The 18,630-nt window shown below is 42.9% G+C and overlaps 1 protein-coding gene across 2 annotated transcripts in view; it reads right to left on the reverse strand.

The window, feature by feature from the left end:
- LOC147882665 (uncharacterized) overlaps positions 1-6,338 on the reverse strand; it is a 12,677-nt gene extending 6,339 nt beyond the window's left edge. Inside the window, exons 1-4 of one of the 2 annotated variants that reach the window (XM_087400753.1) lie at positions 5,682-5,809; positions 5,500-5,575; positions 1,194-1,370; positions 898-1,047 (exon numbers count right to left, since the gene is read on the reverse strand). In XM_087400753.1, the coding sequence (XP_087256879.1) occupies positions 898-1,047; positions 1,194-1,370; positions 5,500-5,517 (345 nt within the window). In that variant the 5' untranslated portion in view covers positions 5,518-5,575; positions 5,682-5,809. Of the gene's footprint in view, positions 1-897; positions 1,048-1,193; positions 1,371-5,499; positions 5,576-5,681 lie in introns of both variants that reach the window. The other variant, XM_087400752.1, reaches the window with a different exon arrangement.
- Positions 6,339-18,630: the final 12,292 nt, after the last annotated feature.

An 18,630-nucleotide genomic window follows, 5' to 3' on the forward strand; every position in this document is an offset into this window, starting at 1 on the left:
TTAAGATAAAAAGAATTATCGCAATACCAGCAGGCCGCAACTTGGACGAAAACTTCACAAGGAGAAATTTGCATGTCCCCTAATACGGCAGAAGCATATACCTAGATGAATCCAGGAACATTCCCAAACTCATCCTCTAAAAGCACAAAATAGTGCAGTTTCAATCTCACGAGAGTCACTCATAAGATTGAAAACCAGAAACTCCATCACGCATAGCAAGGACTAGATACTATGACATCCCCACTGACGTCATCAGTGCCCAACAGTGGGTGTAGACCATAGTATAAAAGTATGCTCTCACACATACAAATCCACACACCCACACATACTTGAGCATCCATTTATACAAAGTCTTCGTACTGAGTTTCTCTCGGCACTCCGGAGGTGAAGGGCAAACTCAGCCATGACGAAGGCTAGCACTAAAGGAGAAGGCTTATCAAAAAGTAATCTCTTCATTCAAGCTACAACTGCTTGTGAAGTCTAAACGATTTCATTTTAGCCTCTCCCAAACGAGCATCTAAATCTAAATCTAGCTGATAGGGCAACGCACCATTTAAGATAGAAAGAATTATCGCAATACCAGCAGGCTGCAACTTGGACGAAAACTTCACAAGGTGAAATTTGCATGTCCGCTAATACGGCAGAAACATATACCTAGATGAATCCAGGAACATTCCCAAACTCATCCTCTAAAAACACAACATAGTGCAGTTTCAATCTCATGAGAGTCACTCATAAGATTGAAAACCATAAACTCCATCATGCATAGCAGGGACTAGCTACTATGACTCATAAATACACAATCCTACATTCACTTTGTGAACTCAGTAGCAACAGAATCCTGGACTTTGAAACAATGCGGGCAAAACAGTTCAGAACATGCATGGAAATTCTCACCTGTGCTGCTAACCTTGTTCTAACAAGATCCAGGGGATATGTTAAAGACGCAGCTGTTATACCAGCTCCACCTCCAGCTAATAATCTTGTGCCCATTCCAACACCTAAACTTTCTTGCTTGCCCTCCATACCTGTCCTGTGCAAAAGAAACTATCCAAGATAGAAGACAATGTACTCAGCTTCTCAATCCTCACCATTAAAAGCCCAGGCTTACTAGAAACACTTGCATCAATCTGATGACATTCAGTGAAATCTTCTGAAAAATGCAAGCAAACCGAATAAGTTGAGAACCTTACTGTCTTATATTTGTCATATGCATAGAAACTGATGGATGAATAAGGAAGACGGTGCACAATAGTAACTCCGTTGCCCTTCCAAAATGCGCTGAATCCTTCTTCCATGGCAATTCTAGAGGCCTCCCGCAGGATACTGGGGCGAGTCAACGTACCAACTTCAGATTGCATGCCTTGAAGCTGAAACAAAGAGAGAGCTTTCAGACACTGCATCCAAAACAAAAGGGAAAAAGACATAGAAGGGGGGGAGGATGGGAATCAGACCAAAAACAAATGGTGAGACTCAAGCTCCACAGAAACCATGCATACATCTTTGTAAGATGAGAATGCATCCATCCTTAGCATGAGGAAAATCCAAATCTCAACACAAAATACTATTTAAGAAACTAATAGTACATACACATCCAACTTCAAATACTACTATCCTTCAGGCCTGTTAAATATTTCAAAAAAAACGTGTTATTTGCTCTGCTCCTATGTACAAGGCAGCAAAATTACTTAGCACAAACAAAATCTCATCACACGGGATGGAGGACTCATGTGACAGGCAAGGGTCCTGGAATACTTTCTCACCAGTTGTGCCTCTCCTAATAACTGAGTGTGTGGAAGCGTGGAATGATATTGTAAAGGGAGAGAGAGAGAGAGAGAGAGAGAGAGAGAGAGAGAGAGGGAGACAGAGAGAGAGAGAACTGTGGACATCATGTTTATATCTTCAGTCTTTCTATTGGGGCCTCACTGATCTGTCCGCATGGGAGGATGCATCCTGTAGTGGCTATGGCTGATCTGTCCACATGGGAGGATGGATCCTGTATTGGCTATGGTGTCTGCTGCTGACGAGGCTGCTAAGAGAGCTGCATGGGCTTCTAGGGCTGCTGCAGGGCTACCTGGAGCAGCTGCATGGACTGTGTCTACTGCTGAAGGTACTGCTGATGATGAGGCTGCTGAAGGTACTGGGCTCAGGTACTTCTGCTGAGGATGTGAGTGAATGCTGCTGACCTAATGGTGGTTCCACTCCCTACTGCCCTACTAATCCTCACAATCTCACAGAAGTATTAACAATCTCATAGAAGTAAGTTGGGTTGCCATGTCAGCAGGTCAGAACACATCGGCCTGTTCACAGTCTCAGTCTGCCTGCCCTAACTCTGCTCTGCACCTGTTTGCAGGCTGCCAGAATGCCCTGAACTGCTCTGCTGTCCTGCTGGTGCTGTTGGCTGCAGTGGACTGCACGGCGGCAGCCTTTTGCAAATCTTTCTCTGGATTTTCATCTGGAAATCCCTGGAGCTTCAGTTGATACGCTTTGAGCACCTAGGCCTACGATTGTTTCATTTTAGGTCTAGTACAACCTTGTACCTCCTATGTCAGATATAAAGGGGAAATTTCTAAATCCCACACCTATTGTTTCACGTTTACATTATAATTGAATGGCTATGTGATTTCCTTTTATGTTACATTATTATTATATAAAATTTCTAAATTGGTTTTCAATTTATGTTAAGTATTGTTTGACAGCATCAAACATACCCCTCATTCTGCATGGCTCTAAGGCCCATCTAGGTTCTCAAATTGGTGCTCAAGTATCGTGATCCTTTGCGATTCCAAAAATCATCATCCAATTTGCAACGTTCACCATGGCGCTCTCAAACACCATATTACCAAGTCAGGGAGAAAATCTTGCTCGTCAAAAGGACTTGGAGAGAAACCCATTCCATCAAGTGACGGGGTTCATACTAGAAATGCAACTAGCTTGTATAGCCTTTAGATCACCATGTGGGGGCGGCGGGAGATATATAGCTAGTACTTCTGCCTGTGAGAACTATCTATAAGAGCTCTACACAAGGTGACCCTTTGAGAACCCTTATTTTAGCACCTTTATTTTATGGGTGGTTGAGGTGCTTAGCTTTGCTGCAGGCATTCGACCAAAAATTATTGATTTTGATCCAGTCCTCTCTACCCTTGTAAGTAACCTCTTAGCCACTCACCTTTTTTTTATAAAAACTCTAAAGATGCAAAAGTATTAAGGGCATCTTCCAAATACAAAGTGTTATAAAATAGAGGGACTCATCCCCACTAATCCACCAAAAGAAGGAAATTCAATGCACTTCACCAAGAGAAAAGAACTTTCTATTGCTGCTTGAGAAAACCAAATATACGCAATGCATTAGGCGCTGATCGAGGGAAACCGAGATAAAACTGGCTGTCAACCAACATGTTTCCAGAGAACCCAACTAACTGCCGACGGAAACAAGGGCCAACAACCCGGGTGGGAGACTATACATCCATAGAATGCCTCGCTCTATAAATACATATAAAACATATACAAGCAAAGCCTTGCATAAACGTGCACGCCTCTCAACGGTCATCCTAGATCCTGACATCCCACGCTCATATAGCGCAGAGGGTGTAGATGACATCGTGCCAAATGGCGACGAGTGTAGCTACCGGGTGACCTAGTGACCTACCACCACCAGGCTCAAACAAGTGACCCAAATGTTCCAAGCAGCGATGTTGGACATCATCTGTCCTCTAGAGAAGAAACAAGACGTTGCCAAGAAGAGGGAGTCGCATCCTGCCTCAATCCGAAAGACTCTCTGTCCCTAGTAAGCCAGAGTGATCATGTCAATGCAGAAGGCGTGGCCCCCCTCTGTCAATTAAGCTGCCATATCCCAGTTAAAGTCCCACTACAACCTCTGGATCCAAGCCACCATCCGCATGGGGCCCCCTGCCAAATCCTTTGTGCTACAGAACCACTCCAAAGGCAGTGCGGGATCATCTCAAGGTCTCCATCCATGCAATGGTGGTACCTCCCATCAACACCCATCTACTCCAACCAACGGCGACCAATGGGTAGAAGCCCATGGGCAACCATCCAGAAAGAGGACATAATCTTCCACAAGCACAAATAAAATCTAAAGATGACCTCTGGGGCACCTACAGCCCATGCCAATGTTTCTCTCTTGAAGGGATTCAGGCTTTTTTTTTTAACATGCCTCACATGCTAAGAGTGGAGGGAATGAGGATGATGAAGACCATCAAACAATGACAGTTGGGCATGAGTGATGACCTGCAGCCTGCAGGCTTCAGCCCTCGCATGCAGGTTTGATAGTCTCTATGTTTTTTATGAGGATGTCTGAAAATTAGTAGCCTTGAATTGAAATACTATATGCATATACCTAGATGTCCAAGAACATGCCCAAACTCATCCATAGTGCAGTTTCAATCTCATGATAGTCACTTATAAGGTTGAAAACCATAAACTCCATCATGCATAGCACGGACTAGCTACTATGACATCCCCACTAACATCATCAGCGCCCAACGATGGGTGTAGACCATAGTATAAACATATGCTCTCACACATACAAATTCACACGCCCACACATACTACAAGTGTTTCAAACAGGACCAGCAAGCAAATGTTTGCAAACTCAAACGCTTGCATCTTTCAAACCTTTGCTTGCAGCCATGGTCCGATCCTTGCCCAAGTGTCCCACTACTTTGATCCTCTGTCAATCAAGCAAGTCTAGGGTCCCATCCATCTCTAGGTCTCCATCAAACACTAGCTAGAGGACCCCGAGTCCCCACTCTATAATGCCTGGTCCAAGGGCTTCGTGCAAAGACCAGATCCTCAGGGGTAACCCTTGTCCAAGAGAACTACCCATACCAACACGCTTCACTACCACTCTTCCTAAAGCATAAGTCAACCAGGTTTCAGAAGTATAGGATCCATGCCCCACATGGTAAGGCCCACGCAAGATGTGAGGGAGGCCAGCAGTTGTAGAAGCAATACATATATAGCATGAATTGTTTGCTCGAACTCGTGGAAGATTGACAATTTTTCGAGTTCCTGCTTTTCCAGGTCCTAAGAAAGTAAAAGCAACCGTGTGTCAGTCCCCCTTCCTCCTTTTACTGCTAGGTTTTCCTTTTGTGTGAAGGACCTTGTGATATATCAGATTTAGTCAGTCGCCCCTTCAGCCGTGTCAGGTTTTGAGGATGTCTCTGATTTTGATATTCTAAGGTGAATCCTTTAGACTCTGTGTTCCTTGTGTCATATAGGGGAGCGTGAAGGAGTCGAATATACCTTCTTCACCCCTGTATAACGCCCATTGCATACAAAAGGAAAAACGTTCATATCTTTTGAGAGAAAAAAGAAGAATAAAGAGGGGAATTAATCAGAAGGCGAGAGCCTCTAGACACAAGTGATTTTGACAAGAAAGTCCTTTGCTTAGCCAAGGAAATCGAGCTCTGGATCTAGAGCTTTAGATTACAATTAGAACCTGTAGCCGGATTACATTCTAGAGAGCGAACGTACTCGCTCGTAATCTGGCATGGTAGCTACATTCTTTCTGCCTTTGCCGTTGAGTTCAACGCTTCGACGTAACTCAAATCTGCAATTTCAAGCGAAGATTTACCAGGTGCGGAATTTGTGTCGAAATGAGCGTCCTTTTCAGCAAAAACGGGATAGAAATTTGCGAGCGTGCAAGAGAAGAGCACCTGGAAGAGGATTGTAAGGCGCGCCAACGGAGCTGTGCAAGTCTTGCTGACAGCACCGGCAACACCGCCAGCTAAAAGTTGCGAAGCGGTACCGATCTGCGAATGCTGCACAAAATCTTTAACACCCTGTTCCATGCTTTTCTGTCGAACAGTCTCTGAAGTCGAGAGGGCTTCATTCGCAACGGCCCGCTGACATATTTGGGAGACACCTCCGCCCAAAACGCCCCCAAACGGGCAGGAAGATGCGGTGTACAGCCCGCCCTCAGTAGCGACGCCCGTTTGCATTGCCGATCCTCCGGATGGCCCTGAAATAGTGCGAAAGTCTGAGAGCTTCCTTGGCGTTCGGCAACAAGCGTGAAGCGAAAATCGGGGGGCGATTCTGGGGGGAGTAAAGCAAGGCAGCAAGGAGATACGAAGCTGGTACGTTCCGATTGAAGTCCAAAACGAAAAAGCGCAGATTGTTCAGCTGACGAAGCCAGTGAATTGGAGCGAGTGGCAATCCATGATCGATTGAAGAGGAAGGCAATGCAGGGAAGAAGCGATGGAATCGACGGAAGCAAATCGAAGAAGATGATGATAATGAAGAAGATGAAAATGGTGAGAAAATTGAGGTCCAAGATGAAACCCTAGAAAACACAGGTCCATAAGAAGAAGAAGAAGGCAAGAATATGCCTTGGATTATTATTTTCTCTCCTCTTGTCTTGTGATTATTATTTACGGTATGGGGAATTTTGAGTTTCTTGGCCTCTCCTTGAGCCACGTGTCCTAATATAAGCCTACAACACTTGATGAAAAGCATGCTTTTGGATGAAAAGCTCTTGATGGAAGGCATGAGCGCTTTTGAAGGCCTCTAAATCTATATATTTCACAAATTTCAACTCTTTGCATCATCTAGCTGATGTTGGCTCTGCTGCCCTCTCTCTCCAACATCGCTCACATCGAGAAACCGCTTCAGAGTTAGAGACAGGATTTCCACGGCAAATGACGGAAGAAATCATGACAAGAATTTTGTTGATGCTCGAGTTGGAATACAGATACACTCATTGAGATTTAGGTAATATATAATTCTCTTACATACTCGCGATACTCAATCTCGGCGCTAATATTCTCGGTGATTACAACCCCAACGCACGGGGAAGGGCCCGTTCCTACACGGGTGGGGAGGCGGCGTGCTTTCCCCAAATAGTTATAATCCGAGGGAACAGGCCCTTCCCCGTTTTCCATTTCAAGTTCAGTGTTTTCTTTTGCTTTTGCATATTCTATTTTCTTCTTTTTCTATTTGTGTGCTTAGGTGTTCGCAAGAAGGGAATGCTTAAACACATAGCCATTTGGTCGGGCCTGCTATTGTCAGCTTAGTTTATAGTCATGTATTTTTCAAACACTGGCCTATCATCCTTTCTTCATCGTTAATTTATAATCAACATATTATAGATTACTCTCTGCATTCATTCCCCTTAGTTTCTCTCCTCATAGCCCATAGATGTTTGTCAGGCTTCATCCATCACGAGGTAGTCAGGCACAAGGTAGTCAGACACCGTGAGAGGATTCTTCAATCACGCAAACATAAGCAAACTTCTTGCTTGGCAAACCCTCTCAGCGCTCTATCACGGAGTTCTTCCTGCGAGATCACATGGACCCCCCCACCAGACGAGGCCTCGACATGATCGTAACCCAGAGCCAAGCTTTCTTTACTACTATAGACAGCCTCCCCCACTCATCGTCGTCGGTGATCATCATCAGCTAGCTAATTTATATCACCACCTTGTGATTGGAGTAGCAGCTGGAGAAGATGGAATGCAATGTGCCAACTATGTAGCGGTCGGAGGAGCTCATCATAGATTAGGCGGCCTTCATCGGCCGCACACAAATCTTCTCTGTCAATGTCCCGTCCCTCCTATTTTGGAGGATGGTCAGCAGGTGCTGTGAACCCAGCCTCAAGCCCGGCCCAGGCCTAGTACACACTATAGTCGTCAAGGAATGGGTCGTGCTACTTGGTTTTTCCAACCACCTTTAATGGTAAGGTGGCAATTGACTATGCCCATGAATAAGTAATTTCTTGGGGAACCTTGGAAAACCAAGCCTGTCCAATGAATGAAGAAGAATCACCTTTCAACACAAAATATGCCTTGGATTATTCTCTCCTAATATGCCTTGGATTACTCTCCCTCCTAAACTTCATGGACCTTCTCCTTTTTAGCTCTCCTAAGGGTCTCTGGAAAGTGCTAGGTGGGTTGGTCACGTTGACTGTATTAGAGAGGAGGTTTATGTTATCATTCTCTCTTGAGCTTTCTTTACTCATGGTCCTTGGACTTGCTTGGCTTGGCAATTCTCAAGTCTCATCTAGCCCAGTCAAAGTCTTTAAAACCTCATTGGTGGGCGGAGCCGTCTACACATTGCAAACCCTCTTTCCATTCTTATGTGGAGATGGTAGCTAACTGGTTTCCGTGAGAATAATTTCTTGAGTGGCTATCAGATGGGGCCCATGATAAGTAATTTCTTGGGTGGCCCCTATTGGTTGGTAAGTGAGTGCCCAACTTCTTGGGCACCCATGCCCCAATTTACCAAAACTAGTCAAAATTCAAGTAGAATTGAAATCCTCCATTTAAAATTCTTTGATTGAAATGCACTTAGTTTAAAATTCTTTCAATTGAAATGCATTGAATACCAACTTTTAAAAAGATTCTTGCTTGGTCAATGTGTAAACACCCTCCCACCTCTAGCTCTTACATTTGGTATACAATAAGCGAGTGTATTGAGGCATCATGGTGTTTGTCATTACTCTAACCATAGCCTCCTCGACCTCATCCCACATAACAATGGTCATCATCCTTAACCCCACAAGAATCATCATAGTACCACACTTGTTCCCACCCTCATGGACAAGTTGCACATGTCTAGGGTGGAGGGCCCAATACTATAGCACCCTTCCTTTTTCCATATGAAGGTCCCTTGCTTGATGTTTGGAATTTTTTCAAATGAGGGTGTGGCATGCCTTGCAATACTACAGAGATCTAAATTTCTAAAGATGCAAAGAAAGGTCAAATTGGAAACAGCAAGGGGCTAAGTTTTGTTTACACGGGAGGGCTAGTCATGTTATTGCTTTTTTTATACGAGGGCTAGTCATTTTATAGAAAGCGGCTAATTGTTGTTACATATGAGGGCTACTCACGATACTAATTTTTAGCCAATCCCACACTATCACCTCAATAATTTTATAACTCTAATGACATTCTAATGGTGCTTGAACCATATATTGTGGTAGGGGTAGTCTTTTTGTATGGCACCCATTCTCTTACTTACCCCAAAGCAGTTCCCCTTTGAACCTTAACAATGACATCCCACAACCTATTGATGGAAAGTCTAAGGTTGAATAAAATGGTTTGAACCTATTCTGGATTGTCAATTAAAATTTTTCTTAGTTTTATATGAACATGCTGCACATTCAAAGCAATTACTTGAGGTGATGAAACTCAACCTAAACATGATTTGTGGCTAAACTCAACCTAAACATGATTTAAAGAAGGACTTGTGGCCAAAATAGTAAATTTACCATCATGCTACAAATCAAACCCCAATCTTGTAGGCACAATATGTTTGCTTGAGAAAAGGTGGCTAATGGCAATGAGATCACCAACCAAACAAAAGCAACCCTCCTATCTCTCTCACTTAAAGAAGGGCATGCAAACCCAACAACCTTCCATGAATACTTGTACCCCAATTGTAAGGGGCCTGTCACCCCTTACCCAAGCAATCCAAGGGACCCTACCACCATTACCTATGATCCAAGTTTGCATCAGATTGCAAAATCCTAGCATGCATTTTCTTGCCCACTCTTTACAAGTCCCTTTCACATAAGTTAGGTGATCAGTGGACTGTGGTGGTAAGGTTTGGTCAAATGTATACACAATATAACTTTGAATGTATGTGGTCAAATGTATACATGTTAGAACTTTGAACAATTTCTTTGACATATGTATCAAAGGGACTCTTTTCAAAAATTTATATTCTAATCGTAATAAAGGCCCACGAAAAATCTTGGGGGCATGTAGAGGGATATCCCCTTGCATTCTTGAAGGTTGTCTTGCCATCTCTTTAAGGTCTCGTTTCATGTAATCTAGAGGTGGATCTGTGGTGGTAACCCATGTGACGAATTGCGGTGAGGCAAAACAACAAAACAAATTAGCTTTTTGTAATGATAATTGTAATCAAATTACTGGGATGTCTTTTTCAAGCAATGCATACTTAATTCACATTAAAAATTCAACTTGCGTTAGCTTTACACCCATTTTCCTCCCAAAATTCACTTATCAAGTTACTGGACTTTATTGAATGGCACATAAATTTGGTCATGGTCAACAAACGATGAAATGTGAGATAGAATTCCCCTTGCACTTTTGTTTGGTAACCCAATAAATCATCCCAAAGGAAACAATAGAGGGAGGGCATAAGCTTCTTTTTCTTTAGTCCATTTGAAAAAGTGTTTGGACACTATGCCACCTATACTTTCTTCACCCTTGCTTACTTAACTGTGCAACTTGAGTAAGGTATAGCTAATAGTGATAATCTACTTTTGGTTTTATCATTTCAATCCAATACATGGCATTTCAATATTGAGCCATGAAAATACCTAGTGATTGCAAGGTTTAATAGCAAAGATTGTAGATTTCCTTTACCATGGAAAGAGAAGATTATTCTCTTTCTTTTTGGCCTCATGGTATTATTATTATTATTCTCTTTCTTTTTGGCCTCATGGTATTATTATTATCAAGATTTTGATTTTATATCCTTGTGATTTGCTTAATGCAATGTCATTTACATTTGCATGACACAACTAGAATCCAATGCTCTTAGAAATACCTTTTGGACGCTCTTCTTGTCATGACATTGTTTGGTTGGTGCACCATTGCCTTCCTTCCATAATACCTCAATGCAAAGATGATGTAAAATCTAGCTGAAAAAATGAAGAGATTGCACACATTCATAATGGTATGGCATTAAATAGCACTTGATTCTTAATTAAAACTTTGGCATTAACTACAAAATGTATTGGACTTTCTTGTGTCCCTTGATACACTATTGTAGACCCCTATTAGATTTCTTATTTCCATTAAAATGCACACAATGATATTTTGATTTGCTCCACCATAATCTAAATCACTATGATACATAATGTTTTATCTCATGCACTAGCTCTACTGTCTAATTACAACTTTAGAGAGGCTTAATTTAACAGGCCTTCTAGTTTGACATGAGAAGCATGGAGATCCCTAAGCATTACTACCATTCTATTGCTTTAGTAGTTGAATTCAAATGTGGTGGAGGTTCATGTAAAAAGGTCTCATAGGCCCTAACATTAGCCTTTGCCCAAGTTTTATAGCATTTACAACATTTTCTCAGGATAGGGAAAAAAATCATATTTACGACTATTGCCATTAATTAGCTAGTCATACTAAGCATTTTATTCAAATTTGGGGGAATATGCAATAAAATCCAAACACTTTGAGTCCGTTAGTAGCATTTATGGAATTTTAATCCGGAGGATCATTGGCATAATGAAGTGGTAGAATTGATGGAACGAATTTTCCAAACCTTTGACTTTGATCTTCATTGTGTACTTGCAAGCTTTGGGAATACAAGCTCTCTCTTTCTCTACATTCTCTTGCATGGGGTCTTCTTCTTTCCTCTTACTAAGTTGTCTTGTGATTGCCACTATCCCCCTCCCCCCTTCACTCCTTCCTCTTGTTCTCATTCCCTTCTTCCCTCTCCCTTCCTCTTTCCCCCTGTCTCCTTCCCCCCTCATGGAATCACTTGCACACAATCCGGTAGATGCTTGGGTGACACAAGCGTGAGGCTTGTGCATATAAAACTCCCATGAGGAGTTGCTTGGGAGTAGAGACTTTGATGGCATTCTTCCAAGATCCCCATGACATGTGAGTCACCGCTGTACTACACATTTTTGGCTCCGTTTGTCGAGGACTTTGAGGTATGCTTTTGTATTGCACAAGCTCTCTAACATTACCCACCCATTGCACAATGCTTCTAGCTTAACTAGAAGTGTTATAAGTGGAGTATAGGATGGGATTGAAGGAGGAAAGTGTGAGTTTGGAGTAGGAAAAGTAGAAACTATCATTTCTGCCCATAGGTGTTTTTCATACATTTGAGCTTGTTTTTTAATTGTTTTTTGTTGCCACATTGTAGGAATAGCTATTTGGTGATTGCTAAAGTGCATGGTGTCAAAGCTCACTCAAAAACACTAAAAAATGAGCTTGGATCAGATTGAGTTGAGGTGTGAGTTCTCAACCACCCCATTCAAAAATCTCTTGTTTGATGCTTTTAAGCATTTTTTTTTTAAATTTCTTGGTTTGAGTAGGTAGAATACGTAGCATAGCATTCGTTTGTGCTCACAAATCCTACATAAAAACTCAGAAATCCTTAGAAAGCACCAAAAACCAGTCGAACCACATAGCCAAACTGTGAGTCACTGCTTTAAGATTAATGCAATGACTTAGCCAGTCATTGTTGCGTGTTAACACAGGATATCACACAATGATGATTGACACGTGGATTGCCAATTGGCCACCCACCCCTACCCACCTCACCTAACACTATGTGGCATTTAATGAGCTCACAACTATCACTTCAGAGGTCAACCCTTGCTTTAAAGTTAATGCAACGACTCACAACCCAATGTCTTAGGAGTCATTGTTATATTTGACCCACTACGTTAATCGTAATTGCTTTACCGGTCACTACTATACCAGTCGTTACTATACCAATCGTTGCTTTAATCATCCATTGTGTTAATCAGTCATCACTGCTTTAAGGACCCATCGTGTTAAGGGTCATTGCTATATTGTTAATGTAGGGAGACTACTGCTATATTGCTAATGCAATGCGGCTGACAAGGTAGTGACTCAGAAAGTCATTGCTTTAAGCCTAACGTAGTGATTGCTACTTTAGAGGCCAAAAAGACACATTGATTGATTCTTATTGGGAAGCCAGGCGGAGTGGGCAACACATTTACCTAAGGTTTGGGAGTGTGGTTGGTATTGAGAACTGGAGTCAGAGGATAGTGCTTTAAACAACTTTCTAATTGGTTCATCAAGCACCGCACTATCCATTCCATCCAAGATCTCAACCTTAAGCTCATATTTGGTGCATGGCGCATGCATAGGGAGTCCTTGAGTTTAAAGGATGCCATGAGCTTTGACGCTAAAATGGGGGAAAACCTGAACCCTAATCTTGGGGCCACCATGGCTCCTAATTCCACCTTTATAAGGCCCCTATCCCCCACCCCTTCCACTATAGCCTCACGTTTGAGGGCATCATTTATGGGACGGTTCGGCTTATTTGACCTTGACCTAGTCAATCCCTTCACCAGGAAAACTAGAGTGGCTAAAGCAATAAGACCCCCCACTAACAACTTTTGTGTTAGGTAATGCTCTAAGAAATCCCTTGCTCATCCTAGTTGAAGGGCCTATAGGTCCGTGTGTTCAGTTCTATGAACCAGCCTTCACCAGGACTTTGGAGCCTTGGGTACCAAGGTTAAGGCCACTAAGTCTCGTAGGGTAGGGGAATTATCAAATGGACTTTGGAGAGAACACCTTACCATATTCAATGGCTACTATTCCTAATTTGTACACAACTTGGGGAGGAGATCTGAAAGGTATTCCCTTCCCCATGGCCACATCCTATAGGTTCATGCCTAAGGTAAACGTATTGAGGCTACAAGCGCATCTAGCTCCTTCGACGAATAGTCATAGCTCCTGCATCACGAGCTCACGGGCCCTTCACGAATAAGCCGCTCCCATAAAGCCAGGAATAGCGGCTACAGTTTCTACTCGCACTACACAAAGCACCTGTGCCTACGACGATGGCACCCGAAAGAAAGAGCTCCTATGAAAGACAACGCCCGACGACCGATTCGGAGAAGAATGACCTTTTGCATCACCTTCCTTTGTCCTTAGGTTCTAAAAAAGACACGTGGCAAGCAAGATAAGACTTTACTATGGTTAAATTTAACTCTACCTTGGTCAATGGTTAAGTTAGAGTTAGGGTTAGTTAAGCCACATCAGCATGCACAGTCAGCAGTGCCTTCTAAGCACACAACCTCTTGCTAAGCACAGTATGGAATTCAGCATGTGAATCCATGTGCCACATCATCAAAGGCCCTTTTTCTTCACAAAAATATTGACAAGCCATAACTTGCAATCCAAGAAGAATTTGGACACGCTCCAAAAAGGAAAAGTGATCGTTTTTCCAAGCTCTACGCACCTATCAAGTCAGAATCATTGTTAGTAATTAGACACTGCCATTGAAGCAAAATAAAGCTCTTGGTAAGACCTTTGCAACAAATGACAAAGCAAAGCATGAATGCACACATCATTGTCATAAGCATGCCAAAAGCAGAAGTGCATGAGATGACCATAGCACAAAGCATGGCATCCACACATAAAGCATCAAGGCACATGGAAGAACAAAGCATCATGCATGAAGCTACAAGCAAAGAAGCGAACGCCATCGTCATCAAGCCATGAGCCAAAAGGTGACATCAATGGAATGTATTGAGAAACCAAAACCTTGCCTATATTTTGTAAATCAAGCCTGAACACCTAAGAGTAGCCATGTAGGCACCCAGGGGAGGATTTGATCTTGTAACTCACATCTGACCACCTCGTAGTAGCCAAAGGATCATGGCACCAAGGGGAGGTGTTGAGAGTTGTGGTGCCATGAGCACATGTAGAGCAAAGGTATGAGCAAAGTGCAAGCTGCCACATGGCATGGAGGACATATCCCACATGTGAGCAAGCGTATGGATGTAAGTACCCTCACCTATAAAAGGGAGGTTCATTTGAAGTAATATCAATCAAGCACTTTGCACTATCTCAAGATTCTCTTTATGAGTCCAAGCTAATCTATCTTGGGACCTAATTGACTTGAGGTACATGTCATGAGCACTCTCTTCATCATGTTTCCACACAGGTTCCATCAACCTTAGAGCACTCCATAGATCTTGAGGCTCGCATGTTTTGTCAAACCCCTCAAGCACCTCCACCTATGCCATAGACAGTACTCACAAATGAGGCAATGATGATCCTATTGCAGCACTAGGAAGGGTAGTTGTGTCGCCAGTAGTCATGGGAAGAGACACCAATGCTTCACAAAGCCATCCGGTCACAACCTCTAAGCTTACCAACAAGTTTTAGGAGAAGGAGATCCTATCTCCCACGTTGAAAGGTTCAAGCAGATCCATGAGACCTTTGGAGATATTAGTGACTTGGATAAAGTGAATGCATTCAAGCTGAGCCTTGATGGTAAGGCAAGACAATGGTACAGGGTCTTAAGAGCTGAGGAAAAGATCAACGGGGAAACCTTGTGGAAGGCCTTTATAGTGGGATTTGACCCCATTGACCCCAAATGGAGTCTTATCAACCAGTTGTATGAGGTTAAGCAACAAAAGGAGCATGAAACTCTATAGGAATACATTACAAGGATTAAACATCTGAATTCCCACTATGAACCACATGAGAGGATGAGCGATGAATGGATCTTCCCTAATTCCTCATTGGATTAAGGGATGCCAAGTTGCATGATCATTTGTTCAACCCGAATCCCACATTCTTTGAGCTATGCAACAAGACCGCCGTGCTCTTAGACAACAATATGAAGGATAAAGCACAACCAAAAAAATCCCTCGTTGCTCCTTTTGTAGTGTCTCATATATGGGCAAGACAATTAGCATAGTCGATGCCAAAAATTCCACTCATGTGGCTAAGGCCACGAACATAGATGAGGTAGTCATAGATTTGTTAAATCGAGTGCCTCAACAGCTCAAGGGTGGGTTGGACAGAGAAGGCCCTAGCAATCTACACTTGTTTCCAAGATGAGACAATGTGTGATGTGGAATATGCATGGCAACCATTCTACAAATGAGTGCCCTCGCTTACGGGCAAGGCTAACACTTTACCATGCCCATTGTCCTAGATGGGGAAACCATGAGACTTCACAATGTCGATACCCCAAGTCAATGCCCCCGCCGATGTACAAGCAAAGGCAACTGTTGTCTCTAACTACACCACCAAATCAATATAATCAAGGTCAGCAATCCATACAAGGAGCTCCTCTGGCCAACCAAGGGCCACTACGGGCTCAAAACTTGCCACCGCCAGTCCTAGACCACAGGTCTCACTGCTACGGATCACTCCAATAAACTAGCTTATCATCAAAGAGCCACTGAGTGAGTGGGAAGACCCTGACTATGTCCTATCAACACCCGATTCTTCTTCTTATGAAACTCCTGTGTATTAAACAAGTCAGTTAAGTCATTACATTATGAAGAATAAACAGTACATTCCAGTGTCTCAGACGGTTCCCACAACACGATGGGCTAGGAACATGAACACCATGAATCACATACTAGTTATCCAATGCTACACTTGCCAAGGTCCACACCACACAAACGAGTGTCCTTATAAGGCAGTTGCCAATCATGCCATAGCCTATTATAAATGCCAAGGACCTCACTTTCTTAAAGATTGTCCATACAAGGATGACCAACCCATACCTGGGACAATTGTAACCAATTCAAACACCCCCTTATGCTTTCATTGTGGGGTGGACCATTTATACAAGGATTGTCCCATGAGGAGAACTCCCAGAGTGACTCTTGACCCTAAAGCCAGCACTAACCTGCTGAGTATCAAGAGAGGCTAGGTGTCCTGAGTATCATTGAATGTGATCACGAGCGCCCAAGCCAAGGCCATGAGTAAGGAGCTCCATAAACAGGCTAATAGGGAAAGAGCAACCACCTCTCAGTCTAAGGGTAAAGGCTACACAAGTGCATTTTCCCCATGGAATGGGGAGTCTACGCATCATGGGTAATGTTCTTTGGACTCACTAACGCTTCTGCAACATTCCAAAGGTTGATGATCTCTACCTTCAAGGAATACCTGAGAGACTTTCAAGAGGATTTTCTAGATGATCTATGTGTCCATTCCAAGTGGGATGATAGTCTCAAGTATTTGAGACTCATATTCAAGAGATGCCATCTCTACCGAATATCTTGATAACCCCTTGAAGTGCCAATTTTGGGTGAAACACGGGGTTATACTTGGTCATGTAGTGTCCAAGATGGAATTTCTATGGATCATAATAAGATTAAACTTATCCTAGAATTACCCCCACTCACTAATGCAAAAGGTGTACAAAGGCTTACTAGGCACACGGGCTATTATCGCAGATTTAAGCTTGACTTGGCATTAGTCTTGATCTTGCAAGCACCTAATTGGGACCTGATCTTTCGCAACCATATTGATGCTTTGAAGTTCTAAATAGGGTGTGTTTTGGTACAACTAGGTGAGTTCAACTTGGACTATCCGATATACTTTGCAAGTCACCAAATAAATGATGCCGAGATGAATTATACTATGACCAAACATCAAGGACTTGCCATGGTGTATGTAGTCAAGAAGTTTAAGCATTACTTGTTAGCAAACAAGCTTGTCTTCTTCATGGATCACCAGACTCTCCCTTATCTGGTTAACAAACCATGCATGACTAGATGCATCACACGATGGATGCTCATCCTTTTAGAATTTGATTTCACTAGAGCTATCAAGAAGGGACGTACACATTTCTTGGCAGATCATGTGTCCCAAATTTCCAATGGAGAACTTGTGAGATCGGAGTGGAAGATGATCTTCCACATACCCCATTATTTTTGGTTGACTAAGTTCCAGAATGGCCGCAGGAGATCATACACTGCTTAGCTAATGGATCCCCTGAAGATAAGGCACTCAACAAGGATAGGGCCAGGAAATTTATCAAGGATGTAGCCCCATATCAATTAATAGATGAACAACTTTATCAGATGGGGAAAGATGCAATTATGCACCGGTGTATCTAAGAAGATGAATTCATGGAGGCTCTACTAGATGAAGCTCATTTAGGTATTGTAGGCAGTCACTTTGTTGGGGAGCTTACAGCTCGTAAGGTATTGTAAGATGGATTATGGTGGCCAATGCTCTTTGTAGATGCAACCAAATTCGTCAAGTGCTATGATCCCTGCCAATGAGTCTCCATACCTCACAGCCAGGATTATATGCCTTTACCCAAAGTTCTCACCGACCAGCCCTTTGAAAGTGGGAAATAGTCTTTGTAGGTCTAATTAGTCTAGCTACAAATGAAACTTAGGCCCGTTACATTATAGTGGCTATGGACTATTTCACCAAGTGGGCAGAGAACAAATCCACATGGAAGGTAGATGTGAGAACAACCGCTAAGTTCTTATATGAGAATGTAATATCCTGTTCAGCCTTCCATTAGAGATCGTGAGTGATAGAGTGACGCACTTTGTAAACTACATGATTCGCATATTCATGAGTGAGTCCCTCATTGTGCATCAAAAGTCCATACCCTATTATCCCTAAGCAAATGGTCAAGCCAAAAGCTCAAACAAGATCTTGTGCTGCACAATGGCATGCATGGTCGAGGCCAATCGCAATAATTGGGAGCACAAACTCATCGCGCAGCACTATGGGCCTATTAAATGGCATATGAGGTTGCTACAAACTGCACACCCTTTAGCCTAGCATTTGGGCTAGAGGCAATTATGGCAATGGAGTTTACTATTCCAAGCCTCAGAGTCACAGTTAGAGATCGCATATGCTAGTTACCTGCCAAATTTATTGGCGAGAACACACAACTCTAACCAACGACGGCTGCACCTCAATCATCACAAACGATGATGGGATCTCTAATCCACCATTTCCTAGAGTACAAAAGGCCAACAAATAGCCCATGATCCCAATAGCCCCAACAAAAGCTTCCTCATCCACTGGGATCATGGGCTATTTGTTGTTGCAAGAACTTCGAAGGATGTAACTTCAGCTTTAACATCTAAGACAATGCAAAGCCAGAGTAAGAATGCAATTTCGCCTCTCCACCCCCA

Source organism: Dipteris shenzhenensis, chromosome 29 (assembly GCF_047967505.1).
Source record: "Dipteris shenzhenensis isolate YYH24624 ecotype China chromosome 29, Dip_SZ_1.0, whole genome shotgun sequence".
Classification (NCBI taxonomy): domain Eukaryota; kingdom Viridiplantae; phylum Streptophyta; class Polypodiopsida; order Gleicheniales; family Dipteridaceae; genus Dipteris; species Dipteris shenzhenensis.